General features: G+C 36.4%; 3 protein-coding genes and 2 pseudogenes across 3 annotated transcripts; all 5 read left to right on the forward strand.

The window, feature by feature from the left end:
- The first annotated feature begins 820 nt into the window (after positions 1–820).
- On the forward strand, positions 821–4,518 carry LOC102609585 (glutamate dehydrogenase 2). The gene is made up of 9 exons (XM_006484968.4): positions 821–1,131; positions 1,235–1,348; positions 2,373–2,594; positions 2,681–2,755; positions 2,869–2,985; positions 3,073–3,323; positions 3,681–3,756; positions 3,835–3,921; positions 4,138–4,518. The coding sequence occupies exons 1-9, from the start codon at positions 1,024–1,026 to the stop codon at positions 4,321–4,323; spliced, it is 1,236 nt and encodes a 411-aa protein (XP_006485031.1). The 5' UTR covers positions 821–1,023; the 3' UTR covers positions 4,324–4,518.
- A 69-nt stretch (positions 4,519–4,587) lies between these two features.
- LOC102626425 (light-harvesting complex-like protein 3 isotype 1, chloroplastic) lies at positions 4,588–6,578 on the forward strand (annotated as a pseudogene).
- Positions 6,579–7,664: 1,086 nt separating this feature from the next.
- LOC102609314 (uncharacterized) lies at positions 7,665–11,823 on the forward strand. Its single transcript, XM_006484967.4, has 8 exons — positions 7,665–8,078; positions 8,182–8,321; positions 8,400–8,499; positions 8,579–8,677; positions 9,061–9,408; positions 10,359–10,451; positions 10,554–10,760; positions 11,209–11,823. Exons 1-8 carry the CDS (start codon positions 7,770–7,772, stop codon positions 11,470–11,472), a joined length of 1,560 nt encoding a protein of 519 aa, XP_006485030.1. The 5' UTR covers positions 7,665–7,769; the 3' UTR covers positions 11,473–11,823.
- Positions 11,824–11,962: 139 nt separating this feature from the next.
- LOC102626126 (ankyrin repeat-containing protein BDA1-like) lies at positions 11,963–15,135 on the forward strand. The gene is made up of 2 exons (XM_052439503.1): positions 11,963–13,210; positions 13,859–15,135. Exons 1-2 carry the CDS (start codon positions 12,634–12,636, stop codon positions 14,620–14,622), a joined length of 1,341 nt encoding a protein of 446 aa, XP_052295463.1. The 5' UTR covers positions 11,963–12,633; the 3' UTR covers positions 14,623–15,135.
- Positions 15,136–15,296: 161 nt separating this feature from the next.
- Positions 15,297–17,670, forward strand: LOC102608830 (ankyrin repeat-containing protein BDA1-like; annotated as a pseudogene).
- The last annotated feature ends 394 nt before the right edge of the window (positions 17,671–18,064 follow it).

Consider the following 18,064-nt stretch of genomic DNA (forward strand, 5'->3'; position numbering starts at 1 on the left):
TTGACGTCACCGGTTAAATGCTTTTACAAAGCGAAACAACTGATGAGTTGTCAGCAACCAAAATGTTATGGATTTGGATCAACAGTGTGTCATATGTGAGTCAGACTATGACAAGTCAACGGCTTAGATGGCTTTCTGGACTAATCTTAATAGGAAGGGACGGTCCGGATTGTACCAATATCGTGGACGATAAATTTTAATGCAGCAAAGTCTCCATGATTCCTGCTCTTGGTTACCACCCAGCCAAAATTGATGCACGTGCACTGGCGACTGTTATTCTGCCCTTACCCCCTACGATATTTTTACCAAAATACCCTTCCGTAATAGAAATTAGTAATTACCATCAAATTTGAATTGGAAAAGATTAAATACTTAAATTGAGATTTGAATCAAGCTTAGAGGACTAAACGGTAATTTGGCTTATTATCCACAAATTTTTATCAGATAGTTCATCCATGAGATTTTGATAGATTTTTAATCATATATATGAGTAGATTATGATGTAATTAAAAAAATCTATATATTAATTTTTATATAAAATATTTAATTTTTAAATTCCAAATCTTTCGCTTAATAAAGAGGATATTTTATTTAAATTCTTTGAATATTTGAGCTGGGCTGCTTAAAATTTTTTTTTGAAAATTAAAATAAAATATCATGAAAATCATGAAGACTAATTAATGACGGAGGGTAAGATAATTAATGCATTGAATGACTGAAGGATAAAAATGTAATTGTAAAACTCGAAAAGTGTACCCAGACTAGGGAAGACAAATTCAAAAAATCCTACCTAATAATTAATTTCCAAAACCGGTGCATTCCTCCCGTCTCACAGAAGGAAAATCACATGGCAGCTCCCCTATATAATACCCCCAATTCTCCGGACATCAGCTTTCATTCATTCACATTCGCATTCACAAAAGCTAATTCATTCATTCATTCATTCATATATTCTTGTTCAAAAGCCCCATCAGTGGTTTTAGCTCTCTTTTAACTTGTTTCGAAAGTTTCAGAATCATCGTCATGAACGCTCTTGCAGCAACGAGCCGTAACTTTCGCAACGCTGCACGCATTCTTGGGCTTGACTCTAAGCTTGAGAGGAGTCTTCTGATCCCTTTTAGAGAGATCAAAGTGCGTACCGGTCCTTTTTCAGCTAATGGGTCAATTTTTGTTTTGGTCCTTGTTGTGGTTGTGATCATGGTTCATGTTCGTGTGTTGTTTTGTTAATGATCAGGTGGAGTGCACTATCCCCAAAGATGATGGAAGTCTGGTTTCGTACGTTGGATTTAGAGTACAGCATGATAACGCACGTGGGCCCATGAAGGGAGGCATCAGATATCATCCTGAGGTGCGTGGCTTTCTTGCTTTGCTTTGCTTTGCTTTTTTGGTTGGTGGCTTTTGTGTCTGTTTCTATTTTGTTTGTTTCTGTTTACATAAAGATATTTTACTAATTTGTTTGGTTTTTTACTTTTGCTCTCTCTCTCTCTCTCTCTTTTTAAACTTTAGATTTTAGTCGGGATTTCTTTTTTTAATTAAATCATAATTCATGCAGTGATGGGCTTGTTTGGATGTGTACTTGAACAATACTGTTTCGTTAATAATGGCTTTCAAAGATTGGTTTTTGTAGTTTCAAAACAATTTCAGGTTGTTTCAGTATCTCTAATAGGAAACATCCCATTGGTGAATAGCTGGTTAATGCACAATGTTAAATGTGCTTAATTTTGAATCTATAAATTATATCAGTTAATTAAATGGAACAGCTTTACACATTCTATGTTGTCATAATTTTATGTAAAGGATTGTTATGAGAAGAGTCCGGCCAGTGTTAAATCTGGATTTGATTTCGATAATGTAACATATATAGCAGTGTGTTACATAGGCAATGAACTTTGAGGCAGGACTGGTTTATAATTAGAGGGTACCTTTAGTGATAAATCTAGTGCTCCTCTGTATTCAGCTATGAATAGTAGTGCTTCTCTTTCAAACTCTGCATATTCTTATTAAAGTTGGACAATTTAGCGTCCCTGAAAGAAGGTTTGTTCTGTGATCATAAAGTTGAATCATAAGCATGTATTAAAATTTTTGTTAAAATTGTCTGAGAAAGAATTTTACCTCCCAAATTTTCTTCCAAATGCCCCTTGAGTTCTATCATTATAGCAGTTAATTTCACCATCCTTCAGGAATTTAACCATCTGATGTTTTGTGAATCTGCTTCAACTTTTGCATTTTAAATATTTTTGTCATTACAAACAAAGCTATAGCATTTTATTTGAAACATTTTTTTTTTTGCAATCTTTTATGTGTCTGGAAACATAATTGTATATGACTGGTTGCTCTACATTTGACATTGCAATGTTATTTTGTTTTGAAAGGTTGATCCTGATGAAGTAAATGCTCTGGCTCAACTAATGACCTGGAAGACTGCTGTGGCAGATATACCATATGGTGGAGCAAAGGGTGGAATTGGATGCAGCCCAAAAGAATTAAGCAACAGTGAGCTGGAACGTCTAACTCGCGTTTTCACTCAGAAGATACATGACCTCATTGGAATCCATACTGACATACCAGCCCCGGACATGGGAACAAATGCCCAGGTCTTATAATCTTCAATGATTCATTTCTTTATGTTTTTATCATTTCCTCATGTAATTAACATAGCTATTCTTTTATTCATGTACAGACTATGGCATGGATTTTGGATGAGTACTCAAAATTTCATGGTCACTCTCCTGCTGTCGTCACAGGAAAGCCCATTGTAAGTACACACTTCAGAATCTCTGATGTTGTTGATTTGATATAAATATCTACAATTTGACTAAAATGAAATCTGTCTCCTGCGTTATCTCATGTTTCTGTTTTGGAGTTTAGGATCTTGGCGGATCACTAGGTAGAGAGGCTGCAACTGGGCGTGGTGTCGTTTATGCTACAGAAGCTCTACTTGCTGAACATGGACAGGCAATTAGGGATTTGACATTTGTAATCCAGGTAGAGTTAATATTCATGTCTTTTGTCAGTCTGTTGTCCAGGATTCGTTAGTTTCATTGTTTTAAATCTTATTGATGAACTTTCTAGGGCTTTGGAAATGTGGGATCATGGGCTGCAAGGCTTATTCATGAGAGAGGTGGTAAAGTTATTGCAGTAAGTGACATAACTGGAGCAGTTAAGAACGCAGATGGAATTGATATCCACAAATTGTTAGCCCATAAAGACAAAACTGGAAGTTTGAAAGATTTTGATGGAGGAGACTCCATGGAGCCTAGCGAGCTTCTGGCGCATGAGTGTGATGTTCTCATCCCCTGTGCTTTAGGTGGAGTTCTTAAGAGGTATGGCCCTTCACTTAGAAACTTGTTACGAACATATATGTTGTCTCTAGGTTGATAAAGTTTCCCTATCCACAAATCTTTGTAGAAAGTGGAACTTAACTTTGGCAAAGAGTTGAATCTGGATTTTTTAAGTACCTCACCTTATATGCTCCTATCAAGAAAAGTTGCATGGTTGAAGTTTATTTCTACTTCACTGTTTAGTTAGTTTAGCGATAATGCTGGTTACACATGATTTGAGTTTGCATGATTTGTTGTTGGGAAAAATAAAAATTAATTAGAGAAAGAAAGTAGCATTGGCTCTTTTTATATAATTTTTTCCAACAGAATTTCCTAAGTTTCTTCATTTGTCCTTTGAAGGGAAAATGCTGCAGATGTGAAGGCCAAATTCATAATAGAAGCAGCTAACCATCCTACTGATCCAGAAGCAGATGAGGTAAGGGTGTGAATTGATTTCTTCCTGTTTTGTATGAAGAAGGTTATATCCCTAATTAACGAGATTTTGATATTACAGATACTCTCTAAGAGAGGAGTCACAATCCTCCCTGACATATATGCAAATTCTGGAGGTGTGACTGTTAGCTATTTCGAGTGGGTTCAGGTAAAAAAATTAATGACAGTAATTTTTTTTGATTCCATAGCAGTTGAATACTATCTTCGTCTCTGATTGCCAAGCATCGCTCTGTCTTTTTGAACTTGTCCTTTGCCATAAAAGATGCCAATGATTTGGTCCCACCTTAAATGCTGGTCATATAGTTTATCTTGATATTCTTTTATGGAGAAGGCTAATACATCACAATTTTATTCATTCTTGCAGAATATTCAAGGTTTTATGTGGGAAGAGGATAAGGTGAACAATGAGCTTCGGAGGTACATGATTAGAGCTTTTCATAACATCAAGGGCATGTGTCAGACACACAATTGCAATCTGCGGATGGGTGCCTTCACACTTGGGGTGAACCGAGTTGCTCGTGCTACCACTTTGAGAGGCTGGGAGGCATAAACAGCCTTGTACCCTTCCTCCATCAATCTTTTCATATCTAGTTTGCCAAACCACAAGAAGGCAGCTTACAAGCCATTCTTACCTCCCACCAAAGTTTTATTTGTTTCCCTTTCCTGCAATTTTGAACTTCATACAAATTCAATGTATTCATTGGGAGGATTATAATTTATATGAAATCTGAGCTTTTACAAACAATATGTTTCAGCCGTTTACTATTTCTTTTCTGGTTGGGTTCAGTTTGGAAAGGAGTCTTTTTATAACGTGATGCCAATGCTGAGTCCTAACCACTTGCAATTCAATGTGTTTGCATTATCCTGAAATATGAGTTTATATTGTTATCTGATATGAACCATTTTTGAAGCAACATCAACTTGTTTATCTGTTTCCAAAGAATTGGCACTTATTGTAATCAAGTAATGCCTTGAATTTTTTTTTTCTTTTTTCAGTTCTTTTGCTTTCATGCAAGATGATATGGGACCAATGAAATGAAATGAACATATTTTACCATGGTAATTCTTGCAAAAAGAATTCAAGAAAGCAGATATGGTTAAAACTTAAAAGAAAGCTTCCCATAACTTTTCTGACAAAACAGAGGCGGGAAGATAATCTTATTTATTTATTGAGTATGGGCTCTCCTCATGCCTATGCTCCTCATTCTTCTTTCATAATTAACGAGAGTAAACTAGAAAGCAAAAGAAAAGAACTCTCTCGAAACAACAACGGCTTCCTTTGCCATTTCGGCTTCCTCGCAAAGAGCCTGCAGCTCAAACCATGTCACTAAAAAACAACCGTCTCAAACCAGAACCGGTCGCTCATTGGGGACAAAACAGGTGTCAAATGTTGTCGCTCTAAATGTTGATGGCCAAAAAAGTTTGGATATAGTTGAACAACAAGACAAATCTTCCAAGTCTTCTTCACGTACAAGTAAGCCAAATGTTGCTGAAAATGATAATTTGGACACACAATCTTCTCATCCGAAGTTCAACGATGCTCGCTGGAAAAATGGAACATGGGACTTGAACATGTTTGTTAAAGACGGCAAGATGGATTGGGATGCTGTGATTGTTGCAGGTGAGACAGCCTTTTCATCTAAGATGTTACTATCTAAAATTATTTTTACAGTATCATAGTCTTTCAATTATATGTATCAAATTAAGAATGGATAATTTGTTTGTTATAAATTTGTTTGTAGAAGCAAGAAGGAGAAAGTTCCTTGAAATGTATCCAGATTCAGCTACAAATGAAAGAACCTGTGGTGTTTAGGAGCTCCATTATACCTTGGTGGGCATGGCTCTTGCATTCTTATCTCCCTCAGGCCGAGCTGCTCAATGGTCAGTACTAAATAATATAATCAGTAAAATGGTTTATTTTAGTCTAACGAAATTTGACAATTATAAGTAATACTAACTAAACTGACTAGACAAGCAATATGAATAACCTTAGCTAAACTAATCTAATTTATACGCTATCAGTCATAAAAACCCTATAACGTCTTTTGGTCATTGAGGCTGTAAGATGAAATTCGCTGATAGGATCGAATCTGTTTTGGTATCATGTTAGAGAAATCACTCGTAATATATTTTAGGTCGAGCTGCGATGGTGGGATTCTTCATGGGATACATTGTAGATGCGTTGACAGGGCTAGATGTGGTTGGCCAAACTGGGAATTTCATTTGCAAGGCCGGAGTGTTTGTCACGGTTGCCGGTAATGGTATCATACTCTTCAGGAAAAAGGAAGGTTTCCAGAACCTGAAAAATCTTGCTGACGAAGCAGCTTTGTATGACAAGCAATGGGAAGCCTCTTGGCAAGACCAAAAGCCAAGCGGCCCTGGAAAGAAAATTTAGTTGTATTGTTCACTTGCTTGTTAAGTCACAATTGTGCAAAGCTCAGGATTTGCATTTTCCAACGGAGTGGGACCAATACAGAACAAATTCATGTAGGCCGGGACAACCCAATTTGAGCCGATCCGATCATTTTTGTCAACCCTACTCACTAACCAAAAAGCAAGTTTAGATAATAAATGCAATTAGAAATCTAATGGGAAGTTTTCCCGCCATTAATTATGACAACTTTGTAGTCACATCAACATCTTATTCTTATACCTATTTAAATTATGACTCAAGAATCATATGAAAAATGATTCAATATTTAACACACACACACACACACACGAAATTGCTCTCTCACTCCCTTCTTTTCTTTTGGCCATCAGCTAAATAACAAATAATTTTTTTTTTTAAATTGTGCTTATACCCCGATGGATTTTGAAATCAGACAAATGAATTTAAAATAAGTTGATGAAATCTATTCTTATGTTATAAGACGAATTGAAACATAAGACAATTACCCATTGCTTATTCTTCAATTGAAAGGAACAATTTTTTTTTCTCTAATTTTATAGATGAGTAGAGCTACATATCCCAAAGTTTTATCCTAAAAAATTATCTCAAATCACGTAGTATTAATTAATTATTTGGTAAAAATAATATAATTAATTCACTTAAATTTTATAAAAAATTATCGATCAATCAATAAATAACATACCATTTAGAATAAAATTTAAGATAAAAAATTTAAAATACTTAGTTATAACACCTCTACAACAATTATGCTCTATTAGCATCTAAGCATAGACGTGTGCATTTAAAAAAGAAGTACAAGTCACACATGACTCATGACAGGCACCACACCCCGACCACGATTATGCTTTATTAACGTCTAAGCATAAACGTGTACATTTAAAAAAAAAAATGAAGTATTAAGTCACACGCGACTCATGACTATAGTGAAAGCAAAGAATCTCTAGAGATTGAAACAGTAAAATTATACACCAAACATGAGGTTCAAAAAAAAAAAAAAAAAAAAAGGAAGAATGAATGCAAAAATTTATATTATTTATAATTTATTTTATTATACAGCAATCATATAAAAAATGTGATTAAAATAGATTAGTTGAAAGATAATAATATTTATGATGATTTAATATATTTTTTATGCAATCAGTCTAATTCATATCGGATAAATAAATTTTATAAATTTCAATCCATGGATTCGATAATGATATTCGTCGTCCGTCATGGATTTTATATCATTGGTCCATGGATTCTCAATTTCTCCAAAAATGTTTACAAAAAATATTATCAACACTTTGCGAGAAAATATTTATCTTATTTAGAAAAATTATTTATTTATTGACACGTAAGCTCGGAAGAATTTCTTTATATCTGAATCTTTAATATGAAAGAAATAAAAAAAAAAAAATTTAATCTGAACCAAACTCTATCCTCGAGCGTCCCAAAAAGCAAAAAAAAAAAAAAAAAAAAAAAAACAGAAAAATAATAAAACAAAACAGGAGTTGCCATTTATTGCGTTTCATTCACCTTCATTTTGGTATCGTCTGCTCCCCGCGGACGCCAAAGCTCTTCCCTCATCATCCAACCACCAAATGGCGCCACAACCAATCTACAAAACTCCCGACGCCGAGGCCGAACGCCGCCTCCGCGAGGCGGAGGAGCGCCTCCGCGAAGCCATAGAGGAGCTCCAACGCCGCCAACGCACTCGCGGCGGCAGCGGCGACGGCTCCTCCCTGCCGCCCTGCGACCACGCCGGTGACGAGTCTTGTGTGGCGAACGCAATTGGTAACCTCTGCCAAAGCTTTCTTCTTTCTTATGGAGTGAGAGTTGGGATTGGAATTCTCCTGCGCGCCTTCAAGCTCGCGCGTGGGCAGTCTTATTCTTCGCTCCTCGATCTTAAAGTAACCCCCTTTTTTTCTTTCTTTGGTACTTTTTATTTTCTCAATTTTGTCAAAAGTTGTGTGAAAAATTGATTTTTTCTTTTTTCTTTTTTTTCTATTGCAGCAACTTGTATCTGAGAAAGATTTGATTGTAAGAGAAGAAGCGTGTAGAATTGGTTTACTTTTTGGTGGGTTTACTGGATCCTATCATTTGCTTAGATGTATGTTAAGAAAATTCAGAAAGAAAGAGACTCCATTCAATGCGTAAGTTCTCACACCCGTTTGCTTTGATTTTGTATTTTTTTTTCTAATTTTGCTTAAGGTGATATATGATTGGAGCAGATATTTAGCAGGTTCAATTGCTGGTTTGTCTGTTTTAGCTTTGGATGATTCTAATAGGAGACGCACGCTTGCTCTTTATCTTTTGGCTAGAGTAGCTCAGGTACATTGATCAATTTTTATATCACCCCACCGTCAGAGCTTTTGGAAATTAATTTTTTTTTTTAAATTGTTGTTATTAGTGTGCATATAATTCTGCTAAGTCGAAGAACAAGTTTCACTTGTGGGGTAGCTATTGGAGGCATGGAGATTCTTTGCTCTTTTCTCTAGCTTGTGCCCAGGTAATATCATGCTATACCAAGTTGTCAAATAACCCTTTTTGTTTTTTCCTTTTATCTGTTTATGCTTGGAAAGTTTTTGAGACTGATGAAGCAAAGTGGTGAAAAACTTTTGTTTAATTTACTTTCTCTACCTGTTACTATACTGTGTACTAAAACAATCCAAGTAATATTTTCCTTTAGACAATGTATGTTATTGCAAATGCCACCTCATGGTAGTAGATATGTATTCTAGTTTATGGTATTAATAAGTAATTATAACTTTTACTTTAAAAGAAGAAGAAGATATTGGAACTTTGCATTTATCTTGCAACATTTAGGTTTTTGCCTTGTATGTTGATATTTTTTTTTGGGGGTAATTTCATCGATTGAGAAACTCATTTCAGGTTATGTATTCCTTTGTAATGCGTCCTGAGAGCTTGCCAAAATCATATCAGGACTTCATTCAGAAGACTGGCCCAGTAGCCAAACCTGTTTACAAAGCTGTGAGAGATTGCTGTCGAGGTGGTCCGGTAGATGTTGCCTATATATCAGCCTATTTATCAAGCAGAGGGAAGTTAAACGATGTGAAGTTGGAAGAGTTTCCCTCCATAATTCCTTGTTCAATTATTCATCCAGACACTGATTCATGTCTGGGTCACAATGCTAAAGCGGCATCAGCTACATTCAGAAAAACATTTCCGCTATACTTTTCCTTGACATTTGTACCATTTGTTGTTCTGCACCTACAGAAGGTACAACTTTCACTCAAATTGGTTCACACTCAACTCTTATCTCTTATGCATCTACTTCTGTGAACAATTTGGATGCAAGGCTGGTTTCATGGGCATAGAATCTTGAACCTGCTATAAGAAACTGGCGCTTTAGCTTTTATGGAAATGAATGATTGAATCTTATTTAAGAATTTTATGTCATATTCTGTGTTTGTGGTAATAATGAGCATGTCAATTGCCACATTCTGTTTATCTATCATTCTAATGGAATCTGTCTGGTGGATCCACCCAGCAAGTTAATTGAAGCATTCTCAAATAAAGCTATTGAAAACAGAAATTTTGCCTTTTCCTATTACTGGTTCCCTTGCTGTGATGATTGACCTTGAAGTTTGTTTTTACTGCAAACCTCTATCTCTTCTGCTGTCAACAAATCATCCCTTCTTGCCACCTATGTGACTCTTCCAAAAACCCATGACTCATGTGTTGAATATATATGATAGATACTGCTTCTGCTGTGTGGAAGATGCCTAATGTTAAAAGGCGTATCTGAGAAATGATTATAATCACTTCATTCTGGTTTTTCATCTAATGCTTTTTGAATTTACCTCACTTTTTCTCTGAGGCCTGGAGGATTTTGTCGCCTTCCACTTTTCCTGTACATTTCTCACAAACCAAATGTTATGATATGCATTTCTTCCTCATTTATTTTTTATAAAAGCTAGTTTTTGATTGGTGAACAACAACATATTTAAACTTCTCTCCCCCCCCCCCCCCCCCCAAGTAATGCTACAGTTGACAATTGCACCCTTTCCCATCACAGAGAGGAAATTTCCTTATAATTAAATTTTTTTTTTTCTTTATTTTTGTACTACAATTTGGTTTGTATAGTGGTTGACAGCCACATTTCAATGTGGGACTTATGTTTTCCTTCCTTTTTTTTTTTTTTTTTTAATATCATGATCCATTTTCAGTTCATGGATTCTCCTGCTCGTACCTGCTGGCTTGCACTTAAAGGCGCTGTTCGCTCAACATCATTCTTGTCTGCATTTGTTGGAATTTTTCAGGTAGCTATTTTCTCTCTGTATCTCTCACTTCTTTTTTCTTTTTGTCTTTTTCAGTTAAAAGCTGTGTGAATTAATTGTTAATATGCTTTTGGATTATGCAAGGGAGTCATATGTGTGCACAGAAAAATTGCTTCGAAAGACCACAAGCTGGTATTCTGGGTTGCAGGCGCATTTTCTGCGCTTTCTGTATTGCTGGAGAAAAAGGCTAGACGTGGTGAACTTGCTTTATATGTTCTTCCACGGGCAGGAGATTCATTGTGGTATATTTTAGTAAACCGCCACCTGCTTCCTGATGTAAAGAATGCTGAGGTATGCTCATTCATAACAATCCTTTGAAAACTTTTCGTATTGACTTAAGAAGCTTGCATCCCATATTTTATTACTGAAGGCTGCCTAATCCATTTCTGATATTGCTGAGTAATGCTTTTTGATCATTCCTGATCCTAGGATGAACCCATATTTCAAAAGGTTATTTAATGCAAACACATAAGTGCCCATGTGTTTTTCTATGCATTTTTCTTGCCGACAAACTTTGTTTAGAAAAAAGGAGTGTTAAATGGAGGCAATTGACTGTCCTGTGTATGAGGATGTGCTTCTGTGTGCACTCATGTGATTAACTCATATATTTTGGCCCAACGTGAGCATGTATCTCACGGAAAGGCAAATGGTTTTGACACAGAATGACCTAAATTTTTCTGTTTGTTGAATAGGTTATATTTTTTTATGTATTTTAAACTTATTATTCCAAACCTTTCAGGTGGCATTATTTTGTGCATGCATGGGAGGAATTATGTACTATTTAGAATATGAGCCGGATACCATGGCCCCATTCCTCAGGGGCCTGATTCGTCGCTTCCTTGCTAGCAGAATAAGCAATCCTAATCCGCCAACTAGTCGGAGTGCATCTTACACATACTTGCAAACTCTTGATGCCATGAATAAGCCCAAACTGGAGGAAAGCAAACAAGCCGAATCTTCTTCTTCAGAGAAATTAAATCTTGAATCAATATCTGGGCTTTAAGTACTTTCTGGTGGCTTTTTATCCTACCACCAGAAATAAATCCCAGTCATTCTTTGTCTAATCAATTTTAAATGCACTTTGTCAGGAGCAGCTGAGTCTGTTAAACTTGGTAAAATCCAACGCCAGGGAATTATCATTTTTGCTGCTTTTTTATTTTTTGCAATTGATATGAATCAAGGAAGATTTGATTCTCACCTAGTGTAGGTAATTGTATCAAATGATCACTTCCATTACCAACTGGAGTAGCTTCCATGAAAATTAAGTTGATAGGATGAACTGAAGCAATGATAGCTAGAAGATTTTGAAGGGGTTTGCCTTCTGTAAATAATAAAAGCCCTTTGTATTGCTTTAGATTGATATTGCATGAATTCTTTATATCTTATCAGCAATATTTCTGTCAAATGTCAAGGATAATTGAGGTGAAGTCGAATGTCTGTTTCATGGAAACGGACACGGACATTGAATGGACTTTTAGTCATGATTTGGGTCACAAATGATTTTGTCCTCATTTCTCATATAGCGGATAATGTAGATTTCTACCGACAATTGCGGAGTTTCTTCTTCTTGTTCTTTTCTTTTTCTTTTTTTCCTTAAAAGAAAATGACGTGCGTGTCTTAATCATGTGTTATATTTCCTCTGTCATATCATAAAAGGGATGACTAGTAATCTTAGTTTTTGAAGCAAGCAGTCTGTCCAATAGATTTCTAGTGTTTCTGATGTCAGATTGTTAAGAATTCAACATTAAAAGACAGATTAATGAGAGGTCAACTCTCCGATGTTGTAAATGGTTTGTTTAACTATTTTTATGAAGAATTCTAACAGTTTCATTTAGTCTTTCTTATTCTATGCATTATTTATTTGTCTTCGCACTTCAGAAGTAATTGTTTAAGTACAGCTACTAATTAGATATTGACATATGTTGAAATCTTGCTTCTTGCATAAACGGATATGCTACTTAAATTTTTTGAGAGGAAAAGAAAATGAAACGAGATTGACCAATAGAATTATGAAACAACATTAAACCGTTCTTGATCACACGCAAAATTGTCTTAAAGGCTTAAAATCAATCTTTGAACTTCTTTCATAATCCACAATTTCCCCTTGGGAGAACTCGTGTCTGGCTTACATTCTAGGTGAAGAAACTCAGCATACTCCACCAGAATGGACAGAAGGCTCATTGCGGCAGCTCTAACAGGAGATGTTCAAAATTTGCAACAACTTTTTGTAGAAAATCCCTTAATACTACATACCCCTGCATTTGCTTCTGCAGGCAATCCCCTACATGTTGCTTCTGCATACGGGCACATTGATTTTGTAAAGGAGATCATAAGGCTGAAACCAGATTTTGCCAAGGAAGTGAATCAAGATGGTTTTAGTCCTATGCACATGGCATCAGCCAATGGACAAATAGACGTTGTAAGGGGGCTCATGAAATTTGACCAGAAACTTTGTCACCTTCAGGGACCAGAAAGAAAGACTCCCCTTCATTTTGCAGCTATCAAAGGGAGAGTTGATGTAGTAAGTGAAATGCTCTCTGCTTATGGAGAATGTGCTGAAGATGTGAGTGTTCAAAGAGAGACTGTTTTGCACCTTGCTGTTAAGAACAACCAGTTTGAAGTAGTGAGAGCTTTGGTGGATTGGATAAGAGATGTGAAGAAAGAAAATATCTTGAATATGAAGGATAAGCAGGGCAATACAGCGCTTCATCTAGCAACCTGGAAGAGAGAATGCCAGGCAAGTTAAATCTAATTTTCATGCAGTCTTTGATAAGACCTATTCTAGGATCTGTGTTTACTACTAGTTCCTTCTGATCATCTTAAGGGAGCATTTGATTTTAGACTTCCAACTGTCAAAAGATTTCTCTGCATTGCTTAGGTTTAGACATCTGTTGAGAACCATACTTACACAATATGTGATTAATTCTTGACGATGATGCATTGGAATACATAATCTAAGTTCACAGTGATGGATCCTCTCCTAATATGACCTTTTTTGTTCATTCCAAAAAAGCTCCTATGCGAAGATGTCCCTTAATTCACTTCAAGTAAAAACATTGACTGCAAGAAACTATTTATTTAGTGCAGTTGAACCTGGCTAGTTCATGTCCAGAAATTAGTTTTTGCTCTGCTTTTAAAATTGCATTGGTATGGACTTGATGCATTCAGAACTAGAAAGCCAATGGGAAACCTCAGTGGTTCCTGGCTTAGCTCCTGGACCCAAATAGTAAATCTGAAGTTCTACAACCCTTGCTTTCCTTCTTCAATCTTAGATATATATCATTCTGCAAGAATGGAAAATCTGCTTGGAAATAACATAAATGTCAAGCATTTAAGAATTTACCAAGTGACTTTTCAGAAAAGGTTAAACAATAAATCCTTACAGGTAGTAGAACTGTTACTTAGCCATGGAGCAAATGCCTCAGGGGGTTTGGAAGTAAATGCCACAAACCATAGCGGTCTCACTGCTCTTGACGTGCTGCTGAGTTTCCCAAGTGAAGCAGGAGATAGAGAAATTGAGGAGATCTTTTGGAGTGCCGGAGCTATGAGAATGAGAGATCTTACCCTCTCTCCCATTCGTTCCCCTGAACCTTACGGTCAAACCTCAGTTGACAATTGTATATCGACTGAGGCAAATCTGCGGCAACCAAATGATTTGATGGAGTACTTCAAGTTCAAAAATGGTAGAGATTCTCCTGGTGAGACGCGTAGTGCATTACTGGTTGTCGCTGTTTTGGTGGCAACTACAACCTTCCAATTTGGTGTCAACCCTCCAGGTGGTGTATGGCAAGAATATTATAAACCTGACAGAAAGAATGGCACCACCAGCGGCAAAGCATACAGTGCGGGGCAGTCTATTTTGGGTTCTACAGACCCAGTTGGATTTGGCATTTTCATATTTTTCAACTCCGTAGGTTTTTCTCTGTCTATTGAAATGATTAGAATTCTAACTACCAATTTCCCCCTGCAGCTTGAGCTGTGTTTTTTCGCAATGTATGTGACATACACCAATGCGGTAATAACTATTGCACCTGATGGCATGTCGCTTTTTGTCACTCTAACTGTTGCAATTATGCCTGCAGTTATTGCACTTGCAGCTTATTTGTTAAGACAACATAGAAAGAGGCATACAGAACACACCATGGAGCCATAGAGTCGTTGAAAGAAAGAGAACAAAAATTTCAGTATACTTTTTCGTCTATGCTATAGACTAGTAGAGACATGCAGAAGTGAAGCAACAATATTTCATATTCATTTATCTGTTTCCCTTTTTTACGACCTGCCTCCACTCCAGATATTATGGAGACATTTCTGATGTACATGTAGCAGATAATTTATAATAATAATTCATGTATAGCCTAATATTTTACTTGGTTGGAAGCATTTCTTTCTAGTTGACTCTTATTGCCAAGTTACCCAATATTCAGCCAAAAAACTTGTAACAGGAAGTAACTTTCTATCTTAAGGGAGTTACATGGCTTGCAATATATTACAGAAAATTATTGAACAACAGTAGGAAAGCCGCACCATATCATAAATTTTCAAATGGGTTGACTAACAATCATAATTCTTGAAGCAACCAATCTCTGCAATATACATATGTACACTAATCCTCGTGTCACTCCATAAAAGTCAACTATAACAGACTAGATTAACAGGTAAGATAATGTAACAGGTTTGTTTACTTTAATGATGAAGAAAAATTTTCATTTTCTATTATGAATAATTCTAAGAGTTCCATTTAGTTATCCTTATTTTATGTAATACTTGGTCATCAGAAGAAAAGAAGGTATGAAAAAGGAAACAGCAGTGAAGGCCTTCATATTCGTGGTCCAATTAAAGGCTTTAAGAAAAGGTATGAAAAAGGAAACTGCAATAAAGGCTTTCATATTCTTGGTCAAATTATAGGCTTTAAGAAAATATCTCCTTTCATATTCCACGTTTTGCCCAAATGTGAAGGCCAGTCTGTTTCAATGGAAAAAAGGCTCTTTGAGGCAGCCCAAACTGGATATGTTCAAAAATTGCAACAACTTCTGGAAGAAAATCCCTTAATACTTCATGCCTCTGCACTCGCTTCAGCAGGAAATCCCCTACATGTTGCTTCGGCATACGGGCACGTTGATTTTGTAAAGGAAATCATAAACCTGAGACCAGATTTGGCTCACGAAGTCAACCAGGATGGTTTCAGCCCTATGCACATAGCATCATCAATAGGGCACACAGGGGTTGTAAGGGAGTTGCTAAAAGTTGAGCAGAAACTTTGTCACCTGCAAGGACCAGAGAAAAATACACCACTGCACTGTGCTGCTATCAAAGGGAAAGTACATGTACTAAGTGAAATGCTCTCAGCTTGTCCAGAATGTATAGAAGATGTGACCATTCAGCATGATACTGCCTTGCACCTTGCTATTAAGAACAACCAGTTTGAAGCAATTACAGTTTTGGTGAATTGGATTAGAGGGATGAAGAGGGAAGAAATCTTCAATATGAAAGATGAGCAAGGCAATACCGTGCTGCACCTGGCCACTCGGAAGAAACAACGCAAAGGTAAGTCCAATCTGTTATTTAATCCAACACTTGATAGTTTCCATTTTCAATGAGGTTTGTTCTTGTTTCTATATTTTCCAGATCATTGTAAGGGAGTATTTGACTTGAGAGCCGTAGAAATATCATGTCTTCTGGCTTCTATGGCCTGGACTTCTATTATTAGAGCCATGTTTCTGCAATAATGTGGTTAAATTTATATTGAATGCGGGAGTACAAAATCTTATTCAAAACAAGTTGTAAAAGAAAATGGATTCTCCCCTGATATAAGCTTTTATTTGTGTTCAAACTTGATCATCATCACCTGCCAATAACATCTGTCATATGATCTTTAAGATTTGTGCATTTGTTTGGAAAATGGGTTAGTATGGATTCAGCGTGTTCGTAAGCCAAAAGGACAAATATGCACTGATGAGCCTTTCCTTACTTTCTTCAATTCAGATATTAGTTCCCTCCAAGTTTTAAGTTATGCTCCCATCCTTCTGTTTCTGTGGAATCATGCTGACTAGCCATAAGTGAATATTAATTGGCTGATGTCCAAGGAAAATAGTGAACACAAACCTGTGATTAAAAAATTTGCCTCACTTAAATGCCCCAAGCTTGTGCTCGATTTAGCAACTTTATAAGTGAAAGCCACCATCTATTGACAAGGCTTGGTGTTTCAAATCCTAGAAAGAATTGTAGGGTTAGACACAGGTCATGTGCTGAAAAAAAAAATGAAATAGAATGATGAAATTGCTTGAATAGATAACTTAACTTCTTGGGAAAAAACAAAAAAATCAACTACCAAGTATCTTATGATTTATCTACCAGCCATAATGAGCAGTTGAAGAATATAATTTACTTGCAGGTAATAGAACTGTTACTTGGTCATGGAACATATTCTTCAGGGAGATTGGAGGTAAAATCATAGCGGTCTAACTGCACTTGATCTGCTCCTGATTTTCCCAAGTGAAGCTGGAGACAGAGAAGTTGACGAGATCCTTCGAAGAGCTGGAGCTAAAAGAATGAGAGATGTTACTCCCTCTGAAAGTCCTTCACCTGAATCCCACGGTCAAACTGCAGTTAATAGCCCTGCATCAGCAGAGACAACTAGACAGCAGACATGATTTCGTAGAGTACTTCAAGTTTAAAAAGGGAAGGGATTCTCCCGGTGAAACACGCAGTGCACTATTGGTTGTAGCTGCTTTGGTGGCAACTACAAGCTTCCAATTTGGTGTCAACCCTCCTGGCGGTGTATGGCAAGACAATTATACGCCTGATAAAAACAATAGCACAAGCAGTAGCAAAGCACACAATGCAGGGGAAGCTATTTGGGGTTCCATGAATGCAGAATGCAGTTGCATTTGCTCTTTTTATGTTTTTCAACTCCTTGGGGTTTAAATTGTCCATCTACATGATCATCATTCTAACTACCAAGTTCCCCCTGCAGCTTGGTCTTCAGTTGTGTTTCTTGGCAATGTATTTCACCTATGACACTGCGGTAATAGCCACTACACCTGTTGGCATACGGATTTTTATCATTGTAACCGAAGCAATTATACCTGCACTTATTCCACTTACAGCTAGATGGGTAAGAAAATGCAGAAAGAAGGTTATAGAACGCAGAAAGGATCCATAAAGTAATTGAAAATAAAATTTGACAAGAAGTTCAAGATCTCAATTATCTTCAGTTGCTGTGTTACCTTTATATAACTCCAAATGCTTTGCTAGATATGACTTTATGTGCATCTACAATTGGAGCTTGGGTATTCATATTGGTTAATATTGTTCAGGTCATTTTAGAACACCAATTACATAAAAGTGTTGACAAGGGTCAATTTTATTTTCCTAGTGATGAGCTTTCGATCCTATTGATTTCAACTGGATTCTGCAAATAAACTAATATCATTTGTCAATATCATCTGACAGATTACATCATGTCCTGATTTGAGCTATTAGTTATAAAGTTGTTGATTGACACCTCAGAAAAATAAAATTGTTGCAAGTAGTAGTAATATAATTGAAGGTCATCGCCAGGTATATTAGTTGTCAATGAGCATTTTGATTGC

Source organism: Citrus sinensis, chromosome 4 (genome assembly GCF_022201045.2).
Source record: "Citrus sinensis cultivar Valencia sweet orange chromosome 4, DVS_A1.0, whole genome shotgun sequence".
NCBI classification, from domain to species: domain Eukaryota; kingdom Viridiplantae; phylum Streptophyta; class Magnoliopsida; order Sapindales; family Rutaceae; genus Citrus; species Citrus sinensis.